This window comes from Zalophus californianus, chromosome 9 (genome assembly GCF_009762305.2).
Source record: "Zalophus californianus isolate mZalCal1 chromosome 9, mZalCal1.pri.v2, whole genome shotgun sequence".
Taxonomy (NCBI): Eukaryota; Metazoa; Chordata; class Mammalia; order Carnivora; family Otariidae; genus Zalophus; species Zalophus californianus.
In genome coordinates, this window is record NC_045603.1 from 59,865,218 (window position 1) to 59,879,234 (window position 14,017).

The 14,017-nt window shown below is 47.5% G+C and overlaps 1 protein-coding gene and 1 long non-coding RNA gene across 2 annotated transcripts; one reads left to right on the forward strand and one right to left on the reverse strand.

The window, feature by feature from the left end:
- Window positions 1-799: 799 nt before the first annotated feature.
- Window positions 800-7,989, forward strand: NFE2 (nuclear factor, erythroid 2). Its single transcript, XM_027593842.1, has 3 exons — window positions 800-1,070; window positions 5,208-5,376; window positions 6,575-7,989. Exons 2-3 carry the CDS (start codon window positions 5,263-5,265, stop codon window positions 7,580-7,582), a joined length of 1,122 nt encoding a protein of 373 aa, XP_027449643.1. The 5' UTR covers window positions 800-1,070; window positions 5,208-5,262; the 3' UTR covers window positions 7,583-7,989.
- A 2,020-nt stretch (window positions 7,990-10,009) lies between these two features.
- LOC113922742 lies at window positions 10,010-13,190 on the reverse strand. Its single transcript, XR_003520058.2, has 3 exons — window positions 13,168-13,190; window positions 10,354-12,898; window positions 10,010-10,146 (listed from the first exon to the last, which is right to left on the reverse strand). It is a non-coding gene; the product is annotated as an uncharacterized LOC113922742 (long non-coding RNA).
- Window positions 13,191-14,017: the final 827 nt, after the last annotated feature.

Sequence of the window (14,017 nt, forward strand, 5' to 3'; positions counted from 1 at the left end):
GGTTGTGTGTTGGAGATCAAGGGATGAGGGAGTGACTTCTGGGGGTACTTACTGGCCTGAGAAAGAGCTGCTGTGGGTGCTGGGGGATAAACCTGATATCCTACACACATGTGCTGGCCTGTCCAGAGAAACACAGCTGCCATGTGTTTGGGGTGCCCTGCATGAAAGAAAGGAGGACAAAGGGCACCCAGGGCCCCCTTTAAGAGAGATGAATACTGTCCCTGCTGGGCACCCCCATGTACACCTAACTCCCCTCACACACTGACAACAAACCTGGCCAAGAAAGAGGCCTTTGTCCTAGAACCTCTGAGGCTGCTGGGGGAGGGGAGAAGGCTACAGGTGGGAGGACACATCAAAGCAGCAACTGCCCCTCCTCCCCAAAATAGCTCCCCTACCTCTCTCCCAGAACCCAGGCCTTCCTGAAGTAGAAGCAATGCCCTAAATGCCCACCTACCTAAACAATTGGGACACTAGACATTTGGTCCTTATCTTCAACTGCCATCCACCTTGCTATGACTCGGTTTCCCTGTCCCTAAGAGAGTCAAGGGGACAGAAGGAAGGAGGTTAGACTTGTATAAAGTTTAGAGGTCACCTTGGAGTGGGCCACCAGGTTGGAATTTATATGCATAGGAGAAACGCAGACCTGGCCAGACTCCTGGGCTCAAAAGGAGGGCTGGGAGGCGCTGGAAGCCATGTGTGCCCCCGCTGGCTGGGAACAAGGTGGGGGCGGGGTGTGGGCAGAAACCACACCAGGCTCAAGTTTCCTCTCTTGGCCAGAAGGGGCAGGAGGAGAGGAGGGCCACGGGGAAAGGGGAGGGTTGGAGGAAGGACGGAGAACTCAGGCTGAGGTCTTCAGAGAGGAGGCTGGTGCGCCACCCGGCGCTCCCCGTGCTCAGGCCGAGCCTCCACTCTCAGCGCTCAGTAATGGCCCGGGGGCGGGGCGCAGCCCTCCCCCGTTTTCAGAGGTAGCAGGGATCCTCACCCAGGAGGTGTCAGCGCAGGCCCAGCCTCCCCAGAGACAGCACCGGGAGCCACATCTCTCTCCTCACCCAGCTCGGACCCTGCCACAGGTGCCTGAGGGGCGGGGTGGGTGGGCCATTCCAGTGGGATCCAAGGGGCAAGCTGGGGAGGTGGAGGTGGCAGACAGAGAAAATCACCAACTTTCTGCACATCCCTAGGAGATCTCGGGCCCTGCCAGGCTGCCCCTGGTTTAGGAATCTGACATCTTTGGGAATTCATCTGGGAGAAGACCTAGATGGCTTATTGAGCACTCTGAGATTCTTGGGGTGAGAGGCTGTAGATGCGGACCAGACAGTGGTCCTCTGGGGCACCTTTGAGCGGCCGGGGGTGACCCTGAGTAACCCTTCAGCAGGGGACTGCTCCCGGGGAGCCGATAGACTCTTAGGTGTATGGTACCAGCCTTTCCCCTACTCTATTCCATCATGCTGCTCTTTCTGGCCAGCTGGGAGGTTTTGGGGGAAGGTGAGGAACTGGAGACACTGGATGCCTGGATGGGTGGGGAGCACGGCAGAAGGATAGGGTGGTGGGCGCAGGGCTGTTGTGCTCTTGCCTCCTTTGCCCCCTTGTCATCTCCGGGCCTGGGCAGTCGAGCTCAGCTAGAACTGGCTGGGAGAGGAGGGCGTCCTACCCCAGTGCAGTTCCACGGACCAGAAATCTTAGCAGCTTGGGAAGTAGGAGGCTGGGTAGCAGTGGAAGAGAAGAGGAGAGGTAACAGATCTGCTGGGGCTGGGATTCTCTAGTCATTGGCCCCCAGATGACTGGAGTTTGGTTTCTAGGGACCGAATGAGGATAACACAAACGTGTTCCTTTCTCCCTTGTTCCCATACACCTGTTTGAGTCATGTATACCCTCAGGAGACTAAATCTCACTCTGATTAACTCTCTCTCTCTCTTCCCTTTTCCTCCATTCTCTTTCTCTATTTCACTTCTATGTGTCTCTCCCTCTTTGGGGTTGGTCCTAATATTTCTGAATAACCTGCTTACCTGCCACTCCACACCCCAGGCTTCGTGGATCCCTGCCCATCCTTTCCCTGCTATTGTTGATAGCTGGAGAGGTGGGGTGGTCTAATCAATCTCCGAACAGGATCCCAGAGGCAAGCACCCTCTGTCTTTCTCCCTGTCAAGGCATCCCTCCACAAATGGTCCTCATTTTGAATCTTTAAATATAAAGCTCTATATCATTCTGTGAGTACTCAGAGACTGTAATAAGAGCTTTCTGGGTAGGACCATCAGGATCAGAGTCAGGAGGATGGATTATAGTCCCTGGAGATGGCTCCAGTCCTACCTGGTACTTTTTGGTAGGGAGGAAGATGGCTGTGTGACCCCAAAGTGCAGGTTAAACTGGAAAGTGGGAACTGTATGTTGTAAAGCAAAAGGGACACAGGGAGGCCCACTCTACTTTCCCAGGATCTGTTGTTTCTGCATCTTCTGTGATGTTCTGTTTGACTCAATTCTGACTACACCCTCCTCCCTGCTCTATACCACTAGTGGCCAGCCCCAGGCCCCCAGGCCCATCCTAGAAAGGTAGGCTCCTAAGACCCAGAGGGGCCTATGCCTGGTGTATAGACCACCAACAACCACTGAGTATCTAGGGAAAAACATACTACTCCCCTTTGGCCCGATGCAAACTTGCCACTGCTCCAGAGAGGTGGTTGGAGCTGATCCAGAGAGTCTCATCAACTCCCTCTTCTCCGGCCTCTTGCCTCCCCCGCAGGGACCCTTCTGGATTTTCATTTCCCTGTCCCAAAGGTGCATGAGAAGGGGCTGATATCTGCCAGGGCAGCTTAGAACCCAGCCTTGCCTGGGTCTGAAGCTAGGAGAAGTCTGGAGGTCGTTTGCCAGGCTCTTTTCTGGCTTTGTGTTCTTTCCTGTAAATACATATGGTTGGGCTAGTTCAGCGTTTTTCAAGGTGGAGTGGGTCTCTGGCATCAGAAACACAAGGGCGCTTGTTAAAATGCTGCTTGCTGGGTTCCTGCACCTATGAATTTAATTCAGTAGGTCTGGGACGACTCGCAGGAGCCCGTGTTTTTACAAGTACAACAGGTGACTGCAGTGCACAATCAAGTTGGTGACTGCCTCTCGCAGTCCTGTCTCCATTTAATGGAAGAGACTGAACGGGGAAGTGATTTGCCCAAAGTCTCGCATTTGGAAGGCCAGAGAACCTGGTCTCCTGCCTCCTAAGGCAGGATCTTTGTACTGCACCTAAGAGTCAGATCCAGGAAGATGCAAGGAGGGACAAAGTTGGGGGGGGGGTGCAGTGTGGTGTGAAGGACTATGAGGCAAGAGTCATTGTCCCTGCCCCCAACCCCCTTCTCCATTCACTTTGCCTTTGGGCAATTTCCTCCAGAACCTGGGTGGGGGAGGGTGGGGTTCCGGTGTTGAAATGGCATCCTGGACAGACATAAACACCCCACCCACTTTGCCCACTGGCCAAGCTCCTGTGCCTACACCAGCTCCCAGCCCTGGGGATGGCAGTATAACAAAAGGGTGGGGGCAAGGGCTAAGGGAGATCCTCCTTCCAAAGGATAATTTGGAGTTCTTACTAATTTGGGGTTAAGTCAAAGAGTAGATTTCATATTGGATAACTGTGACAGGCCATCCTTGTGGTGATCTAAGGTCATGCAATTTGAGGTCATCCCGTCCTATCCTCTGTCCTTTTATAAATTTCTCCCACCCCCAGCCTGCCTGCCTTTACTTATATGGTAGGGGTGGGGTGCTGTGTCTGGCCCTAAGACATTGGGAAGCCCCTGTGAAATCTGCTTGGCATCTCTTTTTGAAGGCTGGGCGAACAGGTGCAGGGAGATGGGTGTCAGGGGATAGGGAGGCAGGATGAGGAGAAGGGCAGATAGAGAGAAGATGAAGGCGGGGGGTGGGGGGAGGGTTTGCTGAGAACAGTAAGCTGCCCAAGCAGAAAGGGACCTCTGAGTTTGACTTATCCAACTCCTTGGTTTTATAAATGAGGAAACAGAAGCTCAGAGCAGCGCGATGGCTTGCCCAACCTCACACTGCTGCTTTGTGGCTGACTGGCAGCTAGAGCCCAGATCAAAAAAAGGTGGGGGGCGGGCGCTAAAGGAGACTGTTTTTAAGGCTCTAAAGAGACATTCCCCCAGAAGAAAAGAGACAGATACCACAGACAGAATTGACTGAGGTAAACCACCAATAGATGCTTAGAGTATGGAGACACAAGAGTGGGTTGGAAAGGCGTCTGAGAGGCCAGTACAGGCTAGCAGAGTCAGCTAGCATAGGTTCCAGACCTGCGCCTGCTATCTATCAAGTTGGGTCTCAATTTCTGAATGGACCTTATAGGATCTTTGTGAAAATCAGTCTCAAACTAATGCTTGTAAAACATCAGCACAGTTCTTGACAGTGCTTAATAAGTCTTTGCTATGATTGTTATATTACCTTAGGAACCCTGGAAGCCTGGCTGTGTGGGTTGGGGTATGGCCAAGATGACCCTGCAGGGACGTAGGACAGAGGTCCAGTGTCTCCAGAGACCATTCCTCCTCTGCTGCCTCCAGCTGATAAACCTCTTATCAGGCCCAAGCAGGGGAGCCCAGAGTCAGGATAGGAGGAGAAGGCAGGGCTGCTATCAGCCACCAGGCCTGGGCCATATCTCAGAGAAGGGGAGGGGCTGTCTGCTTGGCTCTTCCCACAACATGCTCCTTGGGGATCCCCAAGCACTCATTCTCAACCTTGGAAGATGAGACAGAGGAGGAAAACTGAGGACAGAGGAGGAAAGCAGGAGTGATCCCTGATGTTGCCCCAGAAAATGGGGAAAAAAAACCCCAGAAGATGTGACTTCTGCCCTAGCCAGTGATACAGTTTTGGGGAGTGAGAAGAAGGGGAAAGGGAAGGCATCTCATCTGAAAAAGAAGGTAAAGACCCACTGTGCTCCCAAAGGACCTGACCACAGCCATAGCAGGTGAGGTGGATATCACATTGCAGAGAAAGCTTTTGTAGCTTAAGGAGTCGGTTGATGAGGACAACATAATTCAGGGGATGAGGCCTCTCCTTCTCTCAGGTGAGGCTGCAGGGAACTCTCCATGGAGGCAGGACAAAGTTGCTGGCCCTGAGCAGGAGAAGCCTTAACCTATATCTCCTGGTTTTATTATTATTATTATTATTATTATTATTATTATTATTAATTATTATTATTATTATTTTTAATCTGTTTCTCCTTTGACATAGGCTTCTGGGGCCTTTTGTGCTCTGGGGACCCTGGACCAGGCCCTGGCCCAGTAGGATGCCCCCGTGTCCTCCCCAGCAGAGCAGGAACAGGGTGACACAGTTGCCCACTCCGGAGCTGGGCGAGATGGAGCTGACTTGGCAAGAGATTATGTCCATCACTGAGCTGCAGGTGAGCAGATCTGGGGGGACCTGGGGAAGGAAAGAGCAGAAAAGCAGGGAGTCTGGCTGGGACTGAGGCAGGGGCTGGAGCAAGCAGGGAATGTTCCAGGCACTGGAAAAGGAAGGGCTGGAGTAGGAGGGAGATCTGGATGGAAGACCAGAATATTAAGGGGAAAAGGGTGTGGAAGAGCAGGGGAAAGTAGTGGTGGGGAAGGAAGGATCTGATTGGGGATGTAAGCTCTCTCAGCAGCCACTCTGCTCACATCTCTCTATCCCACCTCCTGCCCCGCCTTCCTTTTCTCACCTTCTTTCCTTCGGAACTCCCTCTCTTCCAATTCTGCCCATCTTCTTCCCTCATTTCCTCCCCTGTCCTCAGATGCTGGGCCCCTTTCCCTCAGGTAGCAGAGCAGTAGTTCAGGGGCCTGGAGAAGGGGGGGGGGGTCAGACTATGACGGGGTCCTCGCCTCCTGCTAGTTGGACAAAGGGGTGTCTGTTGGCCTAACAATGATGCCTTTGTCCCCATCTGGGCTGGAGCACGGTGGCTGCTCCATGTGAGTTGGGGGCCCTGTTTCCAGCATGTTCTCTCCTCCTCTCCGCACCTGGGCAGGGACAGAGGGACTGAAGAGGAGAGGGTAGAGTTTATGCCGGCTGCCCAAGGTGCCTCAGCCCCCAGACCTGGCTCTGCGCCGCCCCCCCCACCCGTCTCTTCCCTGCCACAATGCCTGAGGCCATCAGGATCTGCCCTAAGCCCTCCTCCCGCTCAGCAGCTCCCTCTGCTGGGCACCCAGGGCATGGCCAGGGCCTGAACTTGACCCTTTTGACCCTAGATAACCACAGCAGGAAAGGGTTCTGGGGGTGGGGGTGGGGTCATCATAGATAACAACTTCTTGTCTTCTTGAAGGAAATAAAGGAAGAAGTGCCATTTCAACCCAGTAAGAACTTCTCCTAAGAGGAGGAGATTCCATATTGTTGCAGCGTTAGATAGTCCTTTCCGAAGTCTGACCTCAGTGACTTCCATTCCTGTTTAAGCTGCTTTCTGCTTGAAATAGCTGCACTGCAACCTTACAAGGAGCTTCGAATGATTTTTAGCACTTTTCTGTTCCTCTGTTATCTTACTGTGTCTTTCAGAAGGACCCAGCTTGGTCCTGAGAGAGAGCTGGTTTCTCTTCTTCAGCCTGTCTCCAAAACCTCTGTGTCTTTTCTTGCAGGGCCTAAATGCTCCAAGTGAGCCATCGTTTGAGCCCCCAGCCCCAGCCCCATACCCTGGGCCCCCGCCACCCCCAACTTACTGCCCCTGCTCAATCCACCCAGATGCTGGCTTCCCCCTTCCTCCACCATCTTATGAGCTTCCAGCACCTACATCTCATGTCCCAGACCCTTCATACTCCTATGGCAACATGGCCATACCAGTCTCCAAGGCACTGACCCTCTCGGGCCTGCTCAGTGAGCCCCTCCCAGATCCCTTGGCTCTCCTGGACATTGGGCTGCCAGCGGGGCCCCCCAAGCCCCAAGAAGACCCAGAATCTGACTCAGGATTATCCCTCAACTATAGTGACGCTGAATCTCTTGAGCTGGAGGGGACAGAGGTTGGTCGGCGGCGCAGCGAGTATGTAGAGATGTACCCAGTGGAGTACCCCTATTCACTTATGCCCAACTCCTTGGCCCACCCCAACTATGCCTTGCCACCTGCAGAGACCCCCTTAGTCTTAGAACCCTCTTCAGGCCCTGTGCGGGCCAAGTCCACAGCACGGGGGGAGGCGGGAAGTCGGGATGAGCGTCGGGCCCTGGCCATGAAAATTCCCTTCCCAACGGACAAGATTGTCAACTTGCCGGTAGATGACTTTAATGAGCTGTTGGCGCGGTACCCACTGACGGAGAGCCAGCTGGCATTAGTCCGGGACATCCGACGGCGGGGCAAGAACAAGGTGGCCGCCCAGAACTGTCGAAAGAGAAAGTTGGAGACCATTGTGCAGTTGGAGCGGGAACTGGAGCGGCTGGGCAGTGAGCGGGAACGGCTTCTCCGGGCCAGAGGGGAGGCTGACCGGACCCTGGAGGTCATGCGCCAACAGCTGACAGAGCTGTACTGTGACATTTTCCAGCACCTGCGGGATGAAGCAGGCAACAGCTATTCCCCTGAAGAGTATGCTCTGCAACAGGCTGCTGATGGAGCCATCTTCCTGGTGCCCCGGGGGACCAAGATGGAGGCCACAGACTAAGCTGGACCAGAGGGGTGGGACTGGTGATGGAGATTTCCTTTATTCCCTTCTGGTAAAGGTACTCCCCAGAAGCAGCTGGGTTCTCTAGACCAGAAGGGGACAATGGGAAACCTGGTATTTGGAGGGTCCAAGGTGTATTCAGTAAGGCTTGCCTTAAGACAAGTGTATGAGGGGAGGGCTGGAATCTCTTTTCCGTGTTTCAGCTTCCTAAGTCTCCAACCTCCACCTCTTGTTTGAGCTTTGGTATATAAAGCACTCTACACAAATACCCTTCCACTGTGTCTTCCTTCTCAAGAGAGGGTGTTGAAGCCGAGTACTTAGAGTTCAGTGCTTGTTAGTGGTGGGGAGGGAATCCTGCCAAGCTCATTTCTTTCTCCGGCAGCTCTGTATGAGAGAGGTATGCAAAAAATTTGGGCTTGAGCTGTGTGATCTATCACCTTCATCTCCTTTTTCAGAGTCAGAGGTCATGGATGATCTGAGGAATCCCACCCTCCCTGGGGGCCCACTATTTATAGAGTGGGCATTGCTGCCACCACTGGCTACACCCTCTGTGCAAGGTCCCTGAGGTTCAGACCTCTCCTTTCTGTCTTTGGAGCACAGAGAAGTCTAGAATGCCCATAGCCTTTTTTCTGTTCTCTCCCTCCTGCCTACTTCTATTGTACTTCCTCATCCTGATGTGCCTGAGCTCTCAGAAGTCTGAGATGCTCTTGATTGGAGAGAATTTGATTGGACATCATAGTTTCAAGGGACTTCATACACAAGTCTGGGCAAAACCTGCTCCCGAGGTTATGCCTTTTGGTGAACTTTTCTGTCTCCTTGGTTACGTTAGACACACTATCCAATCCTCATTTTGGGGCCTCCCTTTTCTAGATTCTCAAAGACCTAGGGTCTCTTATTTTCTTCCTTAAGCAGAACACGAAGTTCTAGAATCCTTTATCACATCAAAGTCTCAAACTTCTCTCACACATCTCCTTGGATAGAGTTGGGTGGTTCCTATCTTCAGTCACTGGATTACACCAATTACCTCTTTGGCGTATTTTACTTCTATTTATACTTCTACTCAACTTTAGTAGCTCCATTCCAACAAGGAAAACATACTCTTACTTTCAAGTTCTGATAGACACTCAGTTGTGAGACATGAAAAGCAGACAATGATCAAAGGTAGTCTTCATGCTTACAGAGTCTCAGAAACGTGGTCTCTATGCTAGGTTAGGGAATGAAAGCAATTTAAGGCTTCTGATTCCTAATCTGTAAGTTCATCTTGGAAACTTTCTCAAAAAATTTGAAAATGCAGGATCAAGTTGTAAAGGGCAGTGCCTGGGATTAGCTGTTCAGCAACTTGATTAGTTCACCTAAAGGACATCAGGCAGTTTTTCACTTTTAGGCAAGCTCCCAAAAGTGGTAATGCAAATTGAGACATTTATCCAACACTAGAGCACGCAGGTTCTAGTATTGTTCTAGGCACTGGAGGTAAAAATGGGGAGAAATGCCCCCCTCCTGAAAATCTATTGCAGTACATTACTTGGTGTGTACCTAACTAAAGCAAAAGGTGAAATAGCTTTGGAGCATGATTCGGATTCTGTTCCAGATTCAAAAACAGGTAATCATCTAAGGTTATGTAGATCTTCATCTAAAAAGTTATGTAGCTTAACTAGCAACCTTGTATTTGTAAAGCATGCTGTGAAGTATGTAGAATGTGATAGAAGCATAATGTCATTTTCTTCAATAGCAGTATTTTGCACCCTATGGCCTGTTGTCCTGTCCTAAGCCAGGATTGTGAGAGAAACCTGTTCTAGTAACTCCAAGCCACGAATGATTCTTAGCAATTAAGACTGCCTATACATTTACACTTCTCTACCCCTTTTACTAGGTTTAAAATTGAGGCTGGATCTTTTCTTAAAGATGGAAAGTTTAAGCATTTGCTAGGGGGTTAATTATTGCCCCCAAATTTTTGGGTCACTTTTGAAAAACTTGATCTTCCCCTCCATATTCATCTTAACCTGGTTCCAGATTTTTTGGAAGCCAGAAATAGCTGGCAATAAATACTTGTGGAACAATTGTAAACAGCTTATTTCTAAGTGGTGGGCCAAGATTTATTCCGGCAGCAAGGGCCAGTTTGATTTCACTAAACCATGTTGCTGATGGGCTAACTTTTACATATTAATACATGGTATTAGAACCACTTGTATTCCAAAAGGTAAATATCGTTTTTTAGTTTGTGGAAGGGTGGGGTGGAAAGAACCACTCCTAACAACCCGATTTTAAGATGTTAAATATCGTCCCACCTTTAACATACCTAAGGTCTAACTTGTTCCTTTAGAAGGATCCAAGGAAGCATGAGTAAGGAATGAAAAGGGAAAGACTTTCAAACTCTGCTGGAAAGTTCTGATTTACCATTATCATGAAAGGGGAAAAAAAAAACCAAAACGAAGTTAAAAGCATTTTATTAAAAAAAGTCCATTCATAAAACTGAATAATTCAAGCTGCAAAGCAGCTAACAACTGCATGGCAGTGAAAATGAGGTGCAGTGGCTCAGATAAAGGTTGTCCTCATTAAGGATGTTGCTGCAAGAAAGAAAAAAAAAGTTATCAAGTGTTTTACATAAGCACTTCAAAGATTCTACAATTATACTCGTTCTGTTTACTGGGAACCCAGTTGCTTTAAAACATTTTGCTGGCTAAGATAGACTATCTCATTTTTTTTGGTTCTCAGGCACAGCTTGCCATTCTCTAAAGCACTCTTGCCGATCATAAAGTTCATAAAAAGCTTACCTTTTAGCCATAAATTTGGACAGATGAGTTTCTGATTTTTTTTTGTTTTTTTTTTTTTTTTTAAAGAGAGTTGATTAGCCTGGAGTAGCAGACTCCTCCCTAGAAAAGTAAACAACCTTTAGAACTAGCTTTTCTGAGACCAAGTCCCAGCTCAGGGTAAATCCCCCACCCCCCAAAATTAATGATCCACCCTTCCCTCCCGCCATGTTTTGGGGAAGATTTTAATGCATTACTTTGAGCCATTGTTTTAAGGAAATGGGTTAAAGGAAGGTAGCAAATAAAATTAAAGGGCAAAAATATATTGCCACAGTAGAATTAGTGTTCACTTAATTTGGGAGCCAAGTCTAGGGTGTCAATTTAAAACAATTGATCTCCAAAATAACAAAGTTCAGCTTAACTGGACTAGTTTTGGCTCAATATAATTAAGGAAAATATAACAAAACTGGATTTTAGAGAACACTATATGGACGTAAGTAAAATCTGTTCTTACCTACCAGCATAGCAATAAAACCTTTCCTCCTGGTTCTGACTGCTAGTCCTAAGAGTCAGGTGTGCCTTACTCTTGTCTGCCTCCTTTCTTGCGATGGTCACTGAAACTTCACTCCCTCCTAGCTTTCATGGAGCGTGCCGTGGCCTGCCCCTGGCTTATCTGTACTCCACATACCACAAGTGTCTACTCTCAGCTGTAGAGTGTCTGAGCTCGGAGCCATTCGCGCTATACTTGCTAGCAGTTCCTAGTAGCTGAACATCTCTCCTGGATCTTTAAAGGCATTGTCACGAATCCTGAGGTATCTGCAAACTCCCTCAATAGTTAAGGTTCCACCTGCCATTGCAAACTCAGCCAATATCAAACTCATGGAACTATCAACCATGCTTTCCCACCCACCTCCCCCCCCACTCCCTGCCCACCCTCCTCCCCAAACTTCCAAGTAACACACCCATGGGATGGAATACACAGTCCTAGTGATAAACAATTTTCTATGCTACCAGGTACAATGGCACTGAAATTGAGGGTACCAAAGGGAGGGCTCAAGAACCTATGTAACAAATAACAATGATTGGATATTAAGTAACTATAAAAAAGGCTTTAAAGAAATCATTTTCTATACAATTAACAAATTTAAGATGGTTGTGTGATGTACCATATTTAAAGGAAAACTGCAGTTAACATGAATATAATAAGGTTCCTCACCATCTCCATAATTTTAATGTCCAAACACATTCAATAGTATGGTTAATCTATAAACCTCTACTGGGACCCACCCCCCAGAACAAAGTAAAACTGCTGTTTTCCTTTAATGTAAGCCTGTTTTTGTATTAGAAATAAGATATTCTTACTGGTGCTGGTCAGTTTAAAAAGGTCTCCCAAACACTTCTAATCTGTGCACTTATGGGGTGGCATTAGCCAGCAGCTGGTTTCTATTCTCTGGCAGAGTTTTGAACTTGAATCGTGATAGAAGCATTCAACATTATGAGGGGTAGTGGGTAGGGAAGTCCAAAGCTCTGCCAGTCCCAAATCCATACAGTTGTCATTCCATTCAAGAGAATATTAAATCGTTTATTGATTACACATGATAATGGATGATACACAAGCTTTAATCCCATCTATAATTTTATCTGATACCATAGTTCAATTTAGATATATTGCATAGGATGTGCCAACAATCATATTAATAACCAAATAAACTCCAGGACTTTGCTTGGGTGACCCTTTTAATGGTGAACTCCAGGTCACAACACATTAACTGTCAGTTCAACTACACCAAGGTTTGTGGAGACAATGGCTTCTGTGCCCAAGCAGGTTGCAAATCAATTTCGAATGGAACCTGGCATCACCCTGAAGGAATTCTAACTTCACACTGTTGGGGTAGTATACCAAGATGGCTTCAGAGTAGACTAACTTTACACAGCACATTTAAAAAAAGACACATTTATTCAGCGTCATGATCAGACTATTACATTTAGCAATCAACAGCATGGGTGCAAAAAAAAAAAAATCTACATTAAAACCCTTTGTTGGAATGCTTTACACTTTCCACAGAACAGAAACTAAAATAACCTGTTATACAATTAGTCACAAATACAGTCCTCGAGTTTTTTGCCCATACACATGAGTATTGTCTAAAACATGTCTTCTTTGTAGCAGCTAGGCCCTGCCACCACTGTGCTTGGCTGAGTTCACAAATCTGTTGTAACCTGTAGCTTCCCTGTCACTTCTCTGGCTCTCCTCTCCTGCTAAGCTTTGTTTCCTGTTGAACAATATGGAATAAAGTTGTTAATCTAAACATATTAAGACTCAAAGCTACAATCCAATAGCAAGTTTTGTTTCCCACAAATTTTGCTGATCTGAATATTAACTTAATATCCAAAATTTTACTGCAATTATAATGTTAACTATGTTGCACTGCTCAGCTACATTAGGGTTACTGGGTTATCATTTACAAAAATTAACTTAAAACATAAAAAGGTGTTTACTTACCTGGCAGTAATTAAAACCTTCTGCCACTGCCATAGCTACTGCTGCTGCTGGAACCACCATAGCCACCTAAGAATAGAATTTGTTCCTTTGAAGCTTTGGAAATGCCAACAGTAAGACTTTCTATACAGAGGGACAATAGAAGTTCAAATTTTCTAGAGTTTGAGCTCACATGACTTTCCCAATTTGACTGCAAATTACCCGGTCACTTAAGTTTCCTAAAAGCTTTAAATTGTCAGCATTTCACTATCTATACAAACATTACCTAAAAATTAATGTATTTTTTACTGGGACTAGCTATAACTACCCAGCATTTCAACAGTGCATATATACAATACCTTGGTTTCGTGGTTTGGCAAAGTATTGGCCTCCACCACCATAAGGGCCAGAGCTTCTGCCTCCAAAATTTCCTCCTTTCATGGGTCCAAAATTTGAGGATTGATTGTTGTAATTGCCAAAATCATTATAGCTTCCGCCACCTCCAAAGTTGCTTCCTAAGAATGGAAAGAGGACCTTTATCTGTTACTCAAAGATGGTAGTTCTGAATTCTATTTAGTGCTCAGACCAAAAAAAAAAAAAAAAAAAAAAAAAAAAAACCACAAAACACAAAAAACCAAAAAAACGCATGTTCTGCTTGCCTTCCTCCCAAACTCTGGTAGCTCTAAAGTTTGATGAACTATTTCATCCTTTTCTGGGCAAGGCACTGAGATGAATAATCCAGTACTTTAAGAGACTTATCCAATGTACCGTGGCATAACATATTGTCTAGCCTTGAAGGCCTCTACCCATCCAGGGCACTGCAAACACATGCTGGATATATCCACTAAGTGCCTCTAAGATCCAAAGAAGTTAAGATACTAAATCCTGCTGGAAACTAATCTAATTCTGATTAAAGACACCGCTATCCACTTATCCATCTATCTAATTTGGGAGTGAGGCGGCCCCAGCTTAAAGCTAGGAGGAGGTAGCATTAGCAAGCCCATTAAAAAAGAATACCATGCATTGTACCACATAATGCTTTTAAGAGCATCAAATCCCCTTGTGGGCATAAACTCTAAAGGGCTAATCTAGCTGTTGCACCAAGTACTTGGATCACTGGATACCTACCACTACCACCGCCATAGCCGCCTCCGCCTCCTCCGTTGTTATAGCTGTCATAGCTGCCACTCCCGCCATAGCCACTGCCCT

What these genes read in the sequence shown, in the direction of transcription:
- NFE2 (XM_027593842.1), top strand. Translation starts at nt 5,263, where the DNA reads ATGCCCCCGTGTCCTCCCCAGCAGAGCAGGAACAGGGTGACACAGTTG. An exon ending in TGTCCATCACTGAGCTGCAG is followed by an intron (nt 5,377 to 6,574) that starts GTGAGCAGATCT and finishes CTTTTCTTGCAG; the next exon opens with GGCCTAAATGCTCCAAGTGA.